The sequence below is a fragment of the Clarias gariepinus genome, chromosome 13 (genome assembly GCF_024256425.1).
Source record: "Clarias gariepinus isolate MV-2021 ecotype Netherlands chromosome 13, CGAR_prim_01v2, whole genome shotgun sequence".
NCBI classification, from domain to species: Eukaryota; Metazoa; Chordata; class Actinopteri; order Siluriformes; family Clariidae; genus Clarias; species Clarias gariepinus.
Genome location: NC_071112.1, coordinates 11,835,374 through 11,854,069, shown reverse-complemented (window position 1 = coordinate 11,854,069; position 18,696 = coordinate 11,835,374). Strand labels below are relative to the sequence as shown.

The window sequence follows — 18,696 nt, the reverse complement described above, 5'->3', positions numbered from 1 at the left end:
GAAATATGGTTATTTAAATATTACCACTTCTTTTGCACTTGAAGGTAAAATTTTAAGAAGTGTATTTATATTAATATTTATTTTTCTATACTTTTATGTAAAGGTAATTTTTGGGTGATGTTTTTTATTACTGCAGGTTTTAGAAAGTAATAGAGATATTTTCCTGGTGCAAGTACGATTAAATTAATGCAGATGAACACTGTTACGTAAATACAATGAGAACTGTTATGACTACACTGATGATTTCAGAACAAATTAATGATTTTCAATTAAATATTTTAAGTTACATATAAAAAGTAAAAAATGTACATCTGCCAAAAGCGATGCACTGACACACCTAAAGTTTTTGTACAGATCTACCAGTCAAACCAATTAATAATTAATCATGAATCATAAAACATTTATTATGTAATGTTTTTTAATGTTAATTATTAAACTAATTATGACCTCTTCTAATGTATCTCTATGATTAGGTGCTTGTCACATATTTGTTTTATATTTAATACTAGTGCTGTCAGTAGCTACGTTTGCATGGATATTATTTCTTCAACCTGAATTGAAATTTTTTTAAATAGAGACTAGCATAACTGTTTACATGGTCGCTGATCCGACAACAAGATGTGCATTTACAAGCGCAAAGCATTTTATCATTATACAGCTCTTTTTGACATGTGCAGAGTTCTGCCGTGAAGTCTTTAATCTGCTGGCAAATAAAAAAAAAATAAAAAATACAATCCAACAGGAGAGAAATAATCGAATCAAGCATTTACATGGGAAATATTTACCTATTGAACGGATTATTACACCACCACTCTCATTCCAAATAAAAATTTATTCTGTTTAGGTTGGATCAAATCTGATTGTTCTGACAGAGGTGTTTACATGATGCATTTTTATTCTGATTTAGCTATTATTTAGATTATTCATGGCACGTTGTAGTCCTTTAGGCTTTATTGAGTTCTTTATCTGTAGGCTCAATGGATTTACCCTGTGAGTACACCTGCTTTTAATCAAGTCCTCAGTTAAAGTCTAATTAGGATTCTAGTGTGACCACTTAATAAGCTTTACCAAAGGTTTAATGCTACTGAGGGAAAAATAGATCTGAATCTGAACCGTTACAGATTTATTTTTGTTTTGCACTGTTGATATTTATTCTGTGGCAACACAAAAAGAATTACAGGCGGATCAAAATTCATATTTAGTTACAATTTGCCCAACAGGCCTGAAACAATAGCAGCAGTTATTCAAGTGCTGGAAAGCAATATACAGCGTCACCATCCACAATTATTGGAACCCCTGGTTAAGATGTTTTCTTAAGCTTCTTGTACTAGAACCACAATGCAAAAAACAAAAGACGAATCCAACTTTAGTACAATAATTCAGTGAAAAAAAATCCCACATGATTTACGTGAAATCATCTGTGCTATAATTGTTGGCACCCTTGATGTTAATACTTCGTACAACCCCATTTTGTCAACAAAACAGCACTTAATCTCCTCCTATAACATTTCACAAGAAAACACAGATCGATGGATCTTTGACCGGTCCTCTTCGCACAATATTTCACAATTCATCCAGAGTCCTGGCTCCTCTCCTATGCACTCTTCTCTTCAGCTCATCCCACAGGTTTTTAATTGGTCTGGGGACTGAGAGTACCATGACAGGAGCTTGGTTTAGTGTCTGCTGAAACATTTTTGTGTAGATTTTGCCACATGTTTTGGGTCATTATCCTACTGACAGACGCAATAACAACCCATCTTCAGCTCTCTGACAGAGGCTATCAGGTTTTGATTTAAAATGTCCTGGTATTTCATAGAGTCCATGATGCCATGTACCCTAACAAGATTCCCGGGGCCTTTGGAAGAGAAACAGGCCCACAGCAACATAGATCCTCCACCATACTTCACAATGGTGGAGACGTTGTTTTTATGCCAAAAAGCTCTATCTTAGTCTCATCTGACCACAGCGCATGGCCTCAGTTAAAGTCCCAATACCCCTTAGCGAACTCCAGTCGTTTATGTTGAATATTACAATATGTGATTGCAACAGGTGAGAGAGGGCTTTTTCCTTGCATGCATCCCAAACAAACAAGCTTGTTGACATGTACTGTAGATAACGTCTGATGGTTGATATGGAGACTTTGTTACCCCAAAACGCCACTTTTTGACGAAGTTCTTGGACAGTGAGCTTTGGAGATTTTTTTTTTACTTCTCTTACCATCCTCCTGACTGTGTGCGGAGTGGCAAGATAAACTTGGATCCTCATCCAGCCTTGTTTGTCACTGTTCCAGTTGTTTTAAACTTCTTAGTGATTCCTCTGACTGTAGAGTAGAGCATGGGCAAGTTTAGGCGAGTGGCTATTTTCTTGTAGCCGTTGCCTGACTTATGAAGGTCAACACACATCTGCCTTACTTGAATTAAGTGTTATGCATCATGTACAGTATAACCATGTGGTGTGGCATAATGTCTGCTATCATGGAGATTTTACCACATAGATGCCTTGTGCGTCTCTTTGGAATGCATCTGGTGTCTGGGGATGGTTTCACTCTACCATGAAGACGGTTCTGCCCTCGACCGGTGTTGACAGCTGTTTCTCTGCGGACTTGACTTGGCTGCAGTCGCTCGATAGTTCAGGACTGGAATTTCCTACAAGTCTACCTGAGGCTCCAATAACTACCTGGACTCCATATTAACATTAATGAACATCAACTTTTATGCTGAACTGCCTGCCACCTAACACACAGTATGAATGCAGATCAATTCCTGCTTTCTGTTTTACCAAATGAGGATGGGTTCCAAATGAGTCCGGTTCTTCTCAAGGTTTCTTCCTATTGCCATCTCAGAGAGTTTTTCCCTGCCACTGTTGCCCTCGGCTTGCTCACCAGGCCCTATCTGACCATTTTGATTCATACACATTCACATTCCATACAAACTCAAATAATTCTTTTAATTGTTTTAAAGCTGCTTTGCGACAATGACAATTGTTAAAAGTGCTATACAAATAAAATTGAATAAAAAATTTAATGTAGTGTCTCTTATCTTGTGTGTACCAGGACAGTGAGCATATGTACTGTACGCTAGAAGTATAATACCAGGCATTGCTGGAAACTAATTGAAGGAACAAATAACTGTGTAGCATGTGTTTCTTTGTAAGAGGGCAAACATATGATATGGCTGAGTGAGATCATGTTGTCTTTTATAAGAAATATATTTTTCTACAGTTACAAATCCTAATTCAAATGCCATTTTATCAACTTTTAAATTTAATGTGTAGAAATCCTTATGATTCTCAAAACAGATGTTCTTTTTGTTTTTCAATATGTTCATAAAGGCACATTCTAGTATATTTTTTTATTGTTGTTTTTGCCATAACTTTATCTGTGCACGTGTTGGCTTTTAAGGCTGGCCCAGATTTGATTTAAAAAATACATCTAATAATTACAGTATATTAAGTTTGTGTGTGTCTGTAAATATTTCTTATCTTGGTCTGTCCTCAATCCCCTTCATTAGGTCAGGAATATTGAATTTAATCCATGCTTTTCTTAGTAACTGTCCTGAAAAAGAATTCTTTAGATGATTGGTTATTTAATATGTGCTTAATCAGTCACATGGCAGCCTGCACAGCATATGATGAGGCCTCTTCAGTGGCTGCGTCAGTGTTGGGGTGTTTGAGACGTTGGCTTCCCCTTCCATCCACCAAGATAATTTCATAAGTGTGTGTGTGTGTGTGTGTCTACATGCCTCTGTCTGCAGAATTGTATGGTTTTGATGTTCTCATTGATTCCAACCTCAAGCCATGGCTCCTGGAAGTGAACCTCTCTCCATCATTGGCATGGTGAGTGACATCGGTTTTGACACTATAAGCTCATGTATCATTAGTTTTTCCAGCTTTTTGTGTGCTTGGATTTTAGATACTGTTTCATTTATTTAAGTTTATTGATTTAAGTTGTAATTTGGTAGCCTTTGATTCTCTCCGAATGTGTCTGCTTTGTCTTATTGTCTGTTATGTATTTGGTATTGATTTAATCTATTAAATCATATCATTCTGATGTCTTTATTATCCAGTGCTGTGTTTTTAGAAACCTTTATATTTTCGCCTATTTACAGTAATGCAAGTAAAAATCTGTCAGTTAAAATAATATTCCAAAAATACTTAGTGTAGACTTGATGTGGCATGAATCAAAAAGTATGTCTAGTGACCTTTTGTATTTGACGTCACTACGTCTGTCCACCATGGGTGTCAGAAAGGACGTTACTTTTTCGAATGCCAGTTGAAAAAAACCCACATGCACACCTGTCACATTAGCACTTTTAGAAAGAAAGCCTAACTTTTGGTCATGATAACATTGTCATCCTAAATAACACTTTTTCCTTCAAAGTTGTTCTGCTTATGAGCTGTCTGTCTGAACTAGCTTCTAACACAAGGCTGAATTCCAATCCCTCTCTATCCTCTGATCAAGGGCACTACTCGGTGGCAATAAAATTATTAATATGTCATCTGTAAAGTCTCTCAACTTGTATTATATTGAAAGAAAAAACATTATTTGGGGATTTACCATACGACTTTAACTGTTTTTTGAAAACCTACTCCAATTTAAAATCTGGTGGGTGCCACATCCACCAAAAAAGTTGGGACAAAGTCTCAACTAAGAGTAATATGACAAGTTGAATTTACAGGTAATTAGAAACAAGTGCTGTTAAACAGGTGAGCCAGTTATGTTATAGTAAGCAAAGGGGGTTTCCAAGAAAGGCCTAGTTCTTCTGGAGCAAGTTTCATAATACATTGATAGCATTCCTTACTGTATATAGTTATATAGTTCCTCAGCAGCTGTATCATATTTTTGCAGATTTTACTACATATGTCGATTTAAAAACATTGGCTGACCATATTCCCATTGCTTCATTCCTTTTTCAGACACCCTACAGAGGCTTGCAATGTTGAACTTTAAGTGTTCATTATGTACAAATCTATTCAACTATTCCCTGAAAGATGACATTTTCTATGCATCCATCATTGCTGCAAGTTCTGTTTTGGACAAGATACAAAAAAACCCCAATAGATTTTCAATATAGAAAAGTGGGTTAGATCCACACATGTATTTCTCACAGTTTGTTTAAAAACCCTAACTCAAAGATTGCCTTTATGTTGGTTTGGCAAATGGAAAGAGAAATTCTTAATGAAACGAGTCAAGGGTTTTCCCCAAAAAAACTACTGTAAACATGCCTATAAACATTTTGTACAGTGATTCTTAAAATAGCCCAAGTTTCTTTTACAGTTTCCTGTTTCCTGCATTTTCTCTTTTAGAGTCAATAAATTATTTGCTAACTAGTCCAGAACCATGACCAAACCTAACTCGTGGTAGCATTTGCTGTTCCTTTTAAGGAAAAAGTGTTACCTAAATGTAGAATTTGTACCCTGAAAGTCTTGTAAGGGGTGCAGCTAAAAGTTATGTAAATTTAATGTCTTAAACTAAATAGACATTGAGTTACACTGTTTAGAGTTACAGAAAATATTACTTCGGTTCAGTTTTATTCCTGTACTGCTTTTGTACTGAGTTTCATAGATTAGAGAGCCAGCTAATTTCTAACCACTTGAAATTTTTTTTTTTTTATGTATTTTTATTTTTTTTCATTATAAAAATGTCAGCATTTCTTCTCAGGCTTTCCAGTGAATATGAACATTTTATATACAGTTAAACCTTGGATTGCATAATTTGTTCAGGAAGCATGCTTGTATATCAAGGCAGATTCCCCCATAAGAAATAGTGGATTTGTACCACAGCCCAAAACTATTCATATAACAATATTTAATACACAATATAAAGTAAAATAAAACAAATGAACCTGCACTTTAGTAGGGCGAGAAAGGAGAGGATAGAAGAGGAGAAGGGGCATGTTTTTAAAAATTCGTTCTACCTAGAAAGAATTTTTAAAAACATGCGCGCACACACACACACACACACACACACACACACACACACACGGCCACAATATTATAGTACCTAGTACATGCGCATATGGATGTTGACTATAACTGTGATGCACGCACACTGAGACTGAGCAGGGGAGAGGATTATCCACAAGTTACTCGCAATCCAAGGTTCCACTGTACCTTTAATATATTTTACTGTATTTAACTGAAGGCATTTCTTTCCACTATTGTGTTTGTTTGATATTTTTAGTGATACTCCTCTTGATCTGAAAATAAAGGCCAGCATGATCTCAGACATGTTTTCTCTAGTGGGTGAGTTTTCTCATTGTCCTGTTATGCTCACTCATCTCTTTACTGCCTATTCATATGTTTAGCTTTACAGTGGTTAATTTTAAGTTCATATCTTAAACTTAACAAGATTTGCAATGCCTCATTGGCCTTTATTAAAAAATAAACACAGGTCTATCTTATTGTTATATATACATTTAATTAATATTTTTCAGATTGTTACAATTTTACACTTGGACACTTGATAGTACAGACCCAAGATTAAATTCAATGGAACTAAATTCAGTTTTTATTTTACTATATGATATTTTATGATCAGATGTGACTGTACATGATTTTAATAAATAATGGGCTCTGTGTTTCTTTTATTTATGAAATAGTGAAGAAATGAGGATTGGCTGTGAAAAGACTTTTTAGAGTTTTCTTCTCTCTACATGAAGCCTGCTTCAGGCTTTGTTCATATCTTTTTCCTATTGTTTATGGATTTTTCGCCAGTTATGTAATCTATATTGCAAAATGACAATAATTATTTAACTAAGCATTGTCTTGCCTGTTGGTGGTTTCATTTTAGATGCAAGCAAACATTCTTGTAGTCATATACTGTAAGCATTCATATACACATTTTGAGACATTTATGAAAGACAGCCAAAGTATTATTCATCGTCGTAAATGTACTCAAGTTGTAATTGTATCAATTTAAAACTGTAATTAAATTACTGTGGATTGCCTGAAGACAAACTGCTTCTTCATTTGATATAATTTATTCCTAGCGTCAACTCAGTCAACACTTTATACTGTACATGTACAGTGTATAGCATGTATTTCTTAAGGTACGGTTAATTTTCATTTACAATTTCTACAAGTTTGTAAGGAATAATAGTAATAAAAAAATTCAAAAAGCAATAAGCATTACTTTAAATTTGTAAGGCCATATTTTTGCCCTCTAGAGAAGCTTATTTTACTGCAAAAATTCTTTCATAGGATTTGTCTTATTTTCATATTCAGGTCATTCTAGTTTGACTCTGTGGTAAACATAATAGATACATTTATAGCTCCTAACAGATTTGTTTATGTAATATAATAAAAGGTCTAGACTTGTTTTTGTGGCCAGGCTCCTTGATACCACAGGAGAGATGCATAGTAATGGTTGTTTCATGGTTCCAGTTTATTGCTCTCAGGACCCATTAGGGGAGATGGGATGCTTATAAATTTCTAGTCTTTGTTGGACTGATGCACTTTTGTTTTCCCCTCCGGATAGAAGCATTTGCTGTTTTTTGTTAGCGATTGAGTGCCAAGGGGTGAGATGATGGAGGAAATCAGTGGATGTGTGTTTAAAAATCTCATCCTTTTTCTTCTTTTTTTTTCCTTTGTCCTTGGATTGGACCAATGTACCATTTTCTTCCCAATTTTATCATCTGCCAAATACCACCCACTGCTGTCTCTCTCCCTTATAACTCACCTACCACCAAACATACCATCAGCTGCCAATCCAGGAAGTTGAGGGCTATCATGTGCTTCCTTTGAGACACTTGAAGCCAGTCAGCCACATCTTTTTAAACTGCTGCTCATGCTGTGTTGAGTATCGTAAAACACATTAAGGAAATCTACCTGGTATTTCATTAATTATGTCCAAGGTATCCATGATTGGCTGGTGATACTATAGATGACTATATAAGAAGACTATACCCCACATGTAAATGTAGTGTAACCTATTCCTAAATTTTAACTTACAACTTGAGTGCAGAAATTAATATATTTACACTTTTAACTGAGACCATGCTTTTGCTCTTTAGGATTCCTGGCCATGGATGGCTGTGGAGTCGTAACAGCAATTGACTCGGGAGTCTTAAAAAAATAAAAAAATAAATACACATACAGTATTTTTGTCAGTAAAATAGAATTATTCAGGTTGTTGCATAGCCTTTCTTGTTTGAAATCTTTAACACTGGTTTTTCTTTTTCTGCCTACCTTATTACTTTTATTTTCCAGAATAATTTTTTCTTAAATATGCCTTCTTAGATATAATGTTTTATTTATTGTTTTAATAAAGATACCAATTTTTCTGTTTAAAGGGTTTGTATGCCAGGACCCTCTACTAAAACAGATGCGGTCTGATAAGGCTGGAATTGACCCAGCTGTAAAGAATCACAAAACTCAGGTAGGTATAGAGATTTGTAAACTAGCCATTCCCTTCACTTAAAACTTTTTTAAAAAAGTGTAAGAAAAAAGTGCACAGCTCTATGTTGCAGTTAAATCTGGAAAACTAATTTAGTCTAATGTAAGTCAGCCTTTTTACAAATTTGCATCATGCTATATTATACAATCAACAGTTAATATTTATTAAAACAGATTTTTATTTTTTTGCACGTGTTCTTTACTTAGGGCATTTTAAATTAGGTGGAAAAAGTGCAGTTATGGTCATTATGTTCGGTTGATTTATTGTGAAGGAATGTACTGTAATGAATTATACTAAATGTAATTTTTTTTATTTTAGATATGATTGATGACTAGTTTGTGACATGATTTTGCAGTGACGTACAATTTTGGCTACGATCAAGTCAGACAGTTTTGTTTTCCTCTTAATAACCAAGCAAAAAGTGCAGATAGGATTCTATTACAGACTTGGAGAGAAATATTTCTGGATGTGCGTGTGTCTGTGGTGTAAACCATATAGTCGGTGTTGCATCACTGATAATGATGTATAATTTGATTTTCTGTTATTTTTTTTAACCTTCTAAATCATATCTTAGAATCTTGGAATGTGTGTATAGTTATTGTGGTCGGCAAATGAGAGTACCAGCTGACATTTAAGCCCTTGATGACCACAGTTGTGCATTATTGTATAATGATGCCTTTTTTTTTTTTTTTCTACTGCCCCATAGCATCATTTCTTCACACAGTCTGCCTCTGCCAAATCCAGAGCGGTAGGTCTGCCTTCTTTGAACATAAAATAATGGAATCTTATTTTTTTTCCCCCCTTACTCTTACGCTTCATCATCATGGGCTATCATGAGTATTATAGTAGTAAAATCGCATGACTCAGCTGTAGGGACCAATTTTGTTGCTACCATTAGTGGAAATGCATTTTCCACCACATTTCCATTAATGTCATCATTTATGTTGATGGTCAGTGGTTGCATTAGCATATGGCAATGGAATATTTATTCAGTGACACAACTAACCAAATATTTTAGTTTTAATTAGGGAACTTGTGTATTATAATAAAAAAAAAAGATACCAGTACAGTATATACCTTTGGCGATCAATGTCCTCTACTGATGTTTTAAAACAGTTTACCCTGCATTTACTTGCTCAGAGTGAAAAAGTGGAAAAGTTTCTTGTGTGAATTAAAAAACCTTTTAACAAATGTAACTGATCATGTATTTAAATTAAATGTGTTTTTGATTAGATTATTTATGCAAAATAAAAAGAAATAAAATTTAAATAAAGGTTTTTCATATGCTCATCTCGGACAGGTAGTGTTTAAAGTGACGTTCATTCTTTTCGTGTTTTACCCATGCAGAATTCTTGACAGACTTGATGTGGTAGTCTCTGTGTCTGTTTTCTACTTTAACTTTTGGTTCTCTCATTAGAAGCACTGCCGATAGGCTCTGTTATTTCCAATGATTTAAGTCTTTGGCTGTCCTATCTAATCTAAATCTAATGCAATCCACTTGTTATTTAAGATGACAAATGCAGGCATACAGGTCAGATGTTGACTCCTGCTGACTTTTTGGCACGTAGTTAAAAGCCAAGGCAAATCCGTCAATCTCCCGTGCCAAGACTTGCCATTAGCGTGGGAGGCTAAAGAGAAATGCCATGCGAGAACGCCAGAGGAGATAAAACGTAGCATTTATTTAACCAAACGAGGAAGGAATTGTATAGGGGAGGTAGTAGGTATAGATTTAGGGAAGTAAATTCTCTGGTCATAATTTTTCCACAGGAACAATTTTGTTTTAAGTAAATTAGAATTCATATGTCAAGCTCCATCACTCTACTATGATAGTAAAATATAATTTAAGTGCAGTATGTACTAATCTAAAATACCTTTCTTGTGGTATTTTTTGCCTCATGATTTCATCTACTGTTACTGTTAATTTATTTAAAAAAACAAACAAAAACACTTATGCAATTTGCATTTTGTATGCAGAGTGAGTAAAGTTAATTCTTTTGATTTTCATTAGTCTCAGAGATCACATTCTGCCAATAATCTTGAGGATCTGAAGGAGAAACAGGGAGGCAGGCAGTTGGACACACTGGGCTTGACTGCAGAGGAGGTAATTCTGCATTGTTATTATTATTATTTTTTTAAATACGCATAATTTGATTTGACTGAGGTAGTGATTCATTTGTTTTGCATTTTATGATTTGATCATTATTTGCATACATTTAAAAACCTTTTAAAATATTTCATGCTATGCTGTTTAGTGTTGTGTAACTCATTTTAAAAACAGTGTTCTTTACTTGTTTTGGCCAGTTAAAGGTCCTGAGGAGGACGCAGGAGGAGCATGAGAGGAGAGGTGGATTCATCCGTATTTTCCCCACACCACAAACTTGGGAGCTCTACAGGTTAGAAAAGCCAGAGACTCTTGGAAAGATGATGTTTTGAGCGTTTTCGAACTGTTTTAAACACAAGTAAATACTAGTGAAACCTCCATTACTTCAGGAATGTAACTGTTCAAAACATACAAGCAAAGTAGAAAAGCATCATACCAAGCAATGTACTACAGTTATCATTCCACTGCTCATCTTCTTACATTTTTGTGTAATCAACCTGTCTTTAACCTTTATGAATAGTGCATTTCAGTATTGTCAAACAAACAAACAAACAAAAAAACAAGCTGAAAAAACTTTTTTTTTTAATTTTTCCTGTCTGTGTCTATTTCTGTCTTAGTGGTTATCTGGAATACAAGACATCCATGAACTCCATGTTGGCCAATAAACTTTTCCAGGCAAGGTGAGCCTTTCCACTGCGGTTGGGAACATTTTTTAAGGAAATTTAGGAATTTTGTTGATATTTTGTCTATGGATAAATTGGTTGGGCATAAAGCTTAACAAATATGTACACTACTATTAGGATTTAAGCTTTTTTTTTGGAAGATTTTATATAAAAGTCTGACTTTGGTAAAATATATGCCTTAAGGTATGGTTAACCTTTAGCCTTTTTTGTACACAGAGGCATTGTCATGCTGAAAGTGGAGGATTTTAATAGATAGTAACTCTTACCAATGGCCTGTTGTTACAAGGTGTTACAAGTGTGTTCTTGCCTAAAATCATGCCAAACATTTTTTTTCATATTAAAATAAATTATTATTTATCCCTCAGGTTAGGAAAATTCTCTGTAACCGCACAGTTCAGGTAACCACTTTAAACTTTACATTCAACATTTTATAACAAATCTACAGTTAGTACGATTGTGATATAGTTTTTTTCAATGGCTTTTCTTGTTAACACAGTGGTTATAGCTAATACTCTGTATAATGTATACATGAGATTTTAAGCTATACTATATGCATGCTATAATTAAGTTATTTTAAAAGTCTATTTTAAAATATGCTCCTGTTTAGCGTTAATGGAACTTTAACATCCATGTTCAGGATAAATTTTATGTTTCATAGGAATAGGTTGAAGGGTAATGTGCCCTTAGAAGAGGAGACCTATAAAACCTGTCATGTGGTTCAATACGAGAGTAAATTGCTCTCCCTTGAAGCGCGAAGACACAGGAAAAGGCATACAGCTAGCCGCGACACTGCTCGGAGAAGAAACACTGGTAAAACTCAATATACTGTAGAAATGAACACAACATGTGAATTGCTCTGTATTTTACCACTCCGTTTTACTTATCCTGAAACATTTATGTATTTTTCCTGCTTTCTTCAGGTCGAAGGCCTTTACCATCATTAGCGCACAGTAGTGAAGATGAGGAAGCTGATGAGGCAGAGGAGCGAGGACCACAGGGAAAGCAGGAGCACACAATGTCTCTGGTGCACACACATCTTCAGCCCACCCTGTTGGAAAAGCACCAGACTGAAGAACAATTTCCAGCTAGAAACAGCAAACCAAAAGTGGATCTGCTCCATATTCTCCAGCAGGGGTGGGATCTCAGGTCAGTGCGATGATTATGATCACACACACAGGTGTTCTTGTATTATAAATCACTTTTTGGTGGGACATTTACTAGCTAAACACTATGTTGTGTTGAACTTGAGGAGGAAGAAATATTTATTTGGCTCATGCTATGAAAATGTATTGGAGCTGATCGGTTAAAAGTTGAAAAATTTATTAAGAGGTCAACTTGCGGAACAATTGTTATAAATAGGGAGTATGGCACGAGCAGCATGCTGTAATAAATATCAACATGAAGCAGCAGTTGTGTTTATTTTGTTCATTTTCACTCCATCAATGAAAATAAATCCCAAAGAATCCACAGCTTGATAGAGCATTGCCAACACACACAGATTGACTAACAGAACTTAGCAAGCTTAGTAATGGTTTCAATGTAAGGAACTATCGCTAGAAATGGAAGTTTATGTAGCAGACACAGATAATTGGAGTGATACAAACGGTGAATTGTACTAGTGCTCTTATTTTAAATTTCAGCACTCTTGGAACGATGCTCGTCCAGTGAAATTAGTGGACCGCAACTAAATGTTGTATACGTTTGCTTTGAAGCATAACCGTATTATGATTGCCTAAGGCAAAGCACACAAAGTAATTCATGCCAATAACCTCATGTGCAAATACAAGTGTGAGGGATCTTTCCTGAGAATCTCTACTCACAAAGATGACAGAATGTTTGTTTCCTTTGGTGGAACCCTTTCGTGGGATAAAATTCAGTCCTGTTATATACTTTCATGTTCATAGTACTGTAATAAATATTCGGAATTGTGATGTATAAATGTACTCTAAGATTGTTTTTATTGTAATATTGCTTTTTGGTAATGTGCACTTAATTATTGTAGTTCTTTTACAATAGGTTAATCATTTAAAACCATGATAGTGGATGATGAGTTAAATATGTGGAGAAAAGCAGAGCCCAGACCCTCTGTTGTTGATGTGTTTTTCCTTCTCTTCTCATTAATTGTATAATACATTTTGTTGTTTTGTCATATTCCTATCTCAGGAATTCTCGTTGACTGCACAAGTCAACAAGTCAACTGTTAAAATCAGTGCAGCAAAAGTCATAAAGTTATCAAAAATTTGTTACAGATGTCTAGTCTCACTAGACAAACTTTCATACACAGATACACACGTATTTTCTGTAAGCTGCAATATTGGTTGCGATTTGGCTACACTGTGGTGTCTTTCTCATTCTTCGAGTCTTGTTTTGCATGACTCCTCACTGTCTACTTCATACATACAGGAAATGGATCCTTCCTCATCCAGCAAATCATACCAGTCAACCTTGACCTCTATGGGTTCAATTGGCTGTCTGATTGGTGGAGTCAGACTGTCTTTCCTTTGTTTAACATTTAACAGGAACTTGGAAAGACTTAAAACATGTTCGCTCCTTCCTTGTGTTATGCAAGAACCCTACAAAAATATTTAAAGCTGTTTTTTCCCTACAGTGACATCAATGAATATTTCATGCTTCTGTCAAAAGTGTAACAAACACACCACTCTCCACTTGGCTTATAAAGCCCATCACAATTTGTAATTTGAGTAGGGAATTATAATGGCAAGCCCGAGTTTGTAGAAATTCCTCTGTGCTTGCCAGCACTGAAACGAGACCTGGGCAGTTAGAATACAGTATATCATTGTTTGTGTTTGACAGCTTTTTCCAAAACATTTTCCAAACAATGTAGTCCCACTGCTCACCCCAGGTTCTTCCAAGACATCTAAACAGTTTATCAGCTATACAACATAATTTAAGACAAACTTTATCTTGGAGTATTACCCGAGCAAATATTTTGTTGCATTAACACATACCACTTTGTATGACTTTTCCTATGCCAGGCCTACAAATAAGAGCATAGGTAAGATAGTTAATGGCAAACCCATGCTTGGTGTACTGTGTGAGATTTTGTTTCATCACTTTCTGTAGAGTTCAGTTTTCAGGTGTTTGACCTTTTGTGTCTTCTTTCTCTGTCATCTTTACTTATCACTCTATCTTATGCAGTAAGGTTCAAGCACGCATGGCCTTCTCCTCTTATCTTCATCGAGTCCAGCTAAGGCTGCCTGTTGAGAGCAGAACCAACAGTGCCTGGGCACAAAAGGACAATGACCAGATGGTATTTTTTTTATTTCTATTTTTTTTTACTATACACAATTTTAACTTGAACATTGCTTGAATGCATTTGTCCCATACAACAATTCTCATTCTCAACTCTATTCTCATTGGTCGGTTCTGATTTTTTTGTTTATTTATTTGTTTTTCCTGCAACAGCAGCTTCGACAGTAGTACCAGCCAGCTGTAAAGCAATCACCGTTTAATTAATTAGTTTCTGTTGTTTCAACTTACATATTTTCTTATAAGATCAACACATTACATTCATTTAGCATTTTGAATAATTCCTCCATTAAGAAAGTTTTTTAGATATTGAAAAGTGTTGAAATTTTTTTTTATGTCTTTTTCTCGTTTTTGTAGGAGTGCTAAAACAATACGATTTCAGAGTGTTGTTACTGTATAAGAGAATTCAGTTTGCAATGTACTTTTACAGGAGAAGAATCAATTTAAGTTGTAACTTCATCATGCCACCACTTTATATTAGATTCAAGACATTTTAACTTTTTTAAATTTTACATTAATGCACTATTCCAAATATATATTTTTAAAAGTTTACAATCTGAAAAAGTAGTTATGGGTTAAAGTAGACATGCTTTAAAACTTTGTTTACAAATATTGCAAAGCTCACAGTTAAAAGGGGCTGTTTTAAAATAACTTGAAACAATAATCATCGAGAACCACTGAAAAATTGGAATGGTGATAGGCTGGTTTGAGTATTTCCATAATTGCTAATCTAGTGGGATTTTCCAGTGGCCTTTCTGTAGACAAAAATGCCTTGCTAATGAGAAAGGGTCAACAGAGAATGTCCAGACTATGGCCTGGTTCAAGCTGAAAATAGACAAGCTACATTAACTCAGATAATCATTCAGTACATTTATAGAGAACAGAAATGCATCTCAGCGTGCACACCATATCAAATCTTGTGGCAGATCACGACTACGTTAGGTTGAATTTCTCAAAGGGCACAGGCTCACCAAAGCTAGAGAGGTGAACACTTAAAAAAATGTATCGTGGTCTGATTATTTCTGCTAAGCAATACAGGAATACAGCATTTGACACCCACAGTTATGAATACATGTCCCCAACCTGCCTTGTGTTATGAGTCTGGTCGGGAGGTCTGGAAACCTCCAGGTGTGGAAAAAGTTTTCTTGGTACGCTTTGGTCCTCTTTATACACATCAGTCAGTACTTCCTATTTAAGTATTGTTGCTGATCATGTACATCCCATCATGGCCCAGCTTTTAATGGCCACCTCCAGCATCATAATGCAGCATGACACCAAGCAAAAGTCATTGAATACTTGTTTCATAAATATTAAACAGTACTGTGTGATCCCCTTGCTTGTGCTAAATTTCTCCATATACAGTACGATCTAACTTTGTGTTTTCCGGTAGGAGCTGGTAATGCGTTTCCTGATGCGAGCTGCCAGTAACCTGAAGCAGGACATGCAGATGGTGTTTCCCAGCCGGCAGCTTTCTCTGCCTGACCGTCGCCGCATATTAGCCCATCAGCTCGGAGAGTTCATACACTGTTATAACCAGGTCTACTATTACACATGTGATTGTGTTTTTTTTGTGTTGTAAATAATTGTCTCAATTCAAGTCATATCTGTAACCTAGGAGACAGAACAGATGTTAAAATTCTTGGAGAAGACTGAAGATGAAGATCGATACATCAATTCAAATGTGTTCCGTGAGTTTATTTTGGAAGCAAGGTTAGTGTGCTGTCTGTCACTTTTGTATGAGGTATTCTTCATGCAAACACTTCAGTTACATAAATAATATAGTATTAACATCAGATTGAGGGTTTTTTTTTTCCATTATTGATTTTTCTTTTTTCATCTGTTTAAAGTGAACGAGATTTAGAAGACATCCTCACTTTCTATACACACAAGAACAAGACTGCCAGTGTGTTTTTGGGAAATCCCAGAAGAGATACCTCAGGAAAGCCAGCAATGCATCACAACAGAAAAAGTGAGCATTTGTATTTTTAATAGATTAATATGTACAGTATGTCTGGGAAAATTATTGATAATTTTAATATACAGTACCGTGCAAAAGCCTTAGGCACCATATTATGTGCTGTACCAATTTTGTTATATACGTTTATCATGTCCGCATAATTATGTACAAAATCATTTAATATTTCCATATATAACTGAAAAAATAATTAATAAATAGCATTACAGGAGGATATATGCATGGCTGTAAGGAAAAAAATATATAGTACAAGACAGACCCGTTTTCAGATAGAAACAAAAAACCTAATGTACGCTGCTGGGATTTGCATGAAAATAGAAAGGAGCGAATGTGACAAAGTTAACAGAAGAACTCGTATTCTCCAGCAAGCTCAGTAAAACCTAGGAAAAGTCGAACCAGGTAACTGAAAGATATCTGTAACTGAGAATTAGAATAGTTTGGGACTAGGGACTCTAACTATTAAGAATAACCTGGAGAACTATGAACACTAGATGAAAGAATTGCATACATATAACCCGCCACCAGGAAATCTATACTCACTTTATGATAATTTAATAAGTTGATGTATCATTATTAGTTTTAGTAATTTATTATATCATAGTTCTACTACCTCATGGAACTGCAGGGTGTCAAAATAGCTTGTATAGCATCATAAAACTGATTAACATACCTAAAACATTCATGTTAGAATATTATTATCAGTATTAATACTAATCTATGATTGGCTTTATTTGTTATTTTTCCCTCAATTCAGCTCTGTTAAATGCCAAAGAAGGCTGTAGCGCTTCAGGATTGTCACTGACTGCCAAGACCAAATCACCAAAAAATGAAGAAATCCAAGAGAGTGTAACCAGACCAGGATACAACAAAAGCAGTATCACTGTGAACACCAACAGCCATAGTAACACTGTCCTAAACAGTGACAAATATAGTACCTTAGATAACAGTGGACACAAAAACAACAAAACTGTAAATGTACATACAGTTACAGAAGGTAAGCCTGAGGCATTAACTACCTTTGAGATTCAAACTAATGTAAGCAAAACAAGAGGTTTAAAAGATGGAGAATTTCAGAGTAAAAGTTCCCACGTTACTGTTGTTGGAAATGACAATGAACTCTCAAAGCATGTTAAAGAAATCCCTGTGCTGCCCGAAACGGCGAAATGTTATAAATCGCATGTGAAGGCCCAGAGTTCTCAGCACACTTCATTTCATCGTCCAGCCCTAGCCTGTGAGCATATCCACCTGCAGCAGTGTTTCCCACGATCTAAACCCGAAGCTCAGCTCCAGACTCAGCCTCCTCCTTATATCCATCCTCCCCCACACCAGTATGCGGAATCTCAAAGCAAACCACAAACTACTTTATCTTCTTCATCTACAAATTCTCTGCGGCCTGCGCGAATAATGTGGGCTTCATCAAATTCAAGTACACCTAGATCATGTGCAACTACTGAAGTACTACAACAAAACCCAGGTTCACAAATGATACAGCTGGTCTCTAATGGTGTTTCATTTTCCAGTGCCTATACTACAAAATCGTACAGTCAGAAAGTCTTGTCGCCTTCCTCTGAAGTGCAAGGTAACTATTTTATCTTCAGTCAGTTACTCACAGAATGTATTTCTGCGGCTGTGTGTGTGTGGGTTACATGTTAAGTAATGTCACAAAGTTTCAGTTCTTAAACCTACTAAATATTTTGCTTGTTTTTCAGTAGTAAGTAATAAGGCCATTAAATCCAGACCTGCTTCTGCGGAAGTATTAAAAGTGCCGGATTCCCTCTCAGCTCAGGCCCAGTCAAATCAGGCAGCTATTGTGGCTGCCCTGAAGAAACTAGTGGAGAAACAAGCAGCTCGCCAGTACAGCACCTCCAGCCACATTAGTCTCCTTACACAACACGTGAGTGTCCAAAAACGTATAATTTTTATATAGTAACATCTTGTTCACAGATTCTTGAGAAATGCAAGGAGACACTTTGTGAAGTATTTGAAAGAAGTCTCCAGTGTCAGTGCATTGGAATAGATAAAAAGTATTCCATTAAGGGACATTCTCCAGAATAGCAAGCTTTGATTTCATATTAACCTCAAGAACAAAAAAAGGGTTGTGGTAGTTTTGAAACATGTTTAAAGCCGTTATAAAGTAAGCCAACAGGTATTAATTGTCCCATGAAAGTTCTACATCACGAACCTATACATTACATGACTACAAATGGTTAACAAACCATGACATAATTTAAGGCTAATATGTATATAATTGTAATACAGGTGTTTTTTATAA

At 35.5% G+C, this 18,696-nt stretch overlaps 1 protein-coding gene across 5 annotated transcripts in view; it reads left to right on the top strand.

Moving 5' to 3' along the window:
• Positions 1-18,696, top strand: part of ttll5 (tubulin tyrosine ligase-like family, member 5) — a 102,310-nt gene that overhangs the window by 31,578 nt on the left and 52,036 nt on the right. For 3 of the 5 annotated variants that reach the window (XM_053509710.1, XM_053509711.1, XM_053509714.1), the window contains exons 13-28: positions 3,753-3,834; positions 6,182-6,243; positions 8,292-8,377; positions 9,102-9,143; positions 10,404-10,496; positions 10,697-10,788; positions 11,114-11,176; positions 11,545-11,577; positions 11,838-11,989; positions 12,100-12,325; positions 14,339-14,450; positions 15,840-15,986; positions 16,065-16,159; positions 16,297-16,418; positions 17,179-18,003; positions 18,134-18,318. In XM_053509710.1, the coding sequence (XP_053365685.1) occupies positions 3,753-3,834; positions 6,182-6,243; positions 8,292-8,377; positions 9,102-9,143; positions 10,404-10,496; positions 10,697-10,788; positions 11,114-11,176; positions 11,545-11,577; positions 11,838-11,989; positions 12,100-12,325; positions 14,339-14,450; positions 15,840-15,986; positions 16,065-16,159; positions 16,297-16,418; positions 17,179-18,003; positions 18,134-18,318 (2,417 nt within the window). The remainder of the gene's footprint in view (positions 1-3,752; positions 3,835-6,181; positions 6,244-8,291; positions 8,378-9,101; positions 9,144-10,403; positions 10,497-10,696; positions 10,789-11,113; positions 11,177-11,544; positions 11,578-11,837; positions 11,990-12,099; positions 12,326-14,338; positions 14,451-15,839; positions 15,987-16,064; positions 16,160-16,296; positions 16,419-17,178; positions 18,004-18,133; positions 18,319-18,696) is intronic. The other 2 variants (XM_053509713.1, XM_053509712.1) reach the window with 2 other exon arrangements.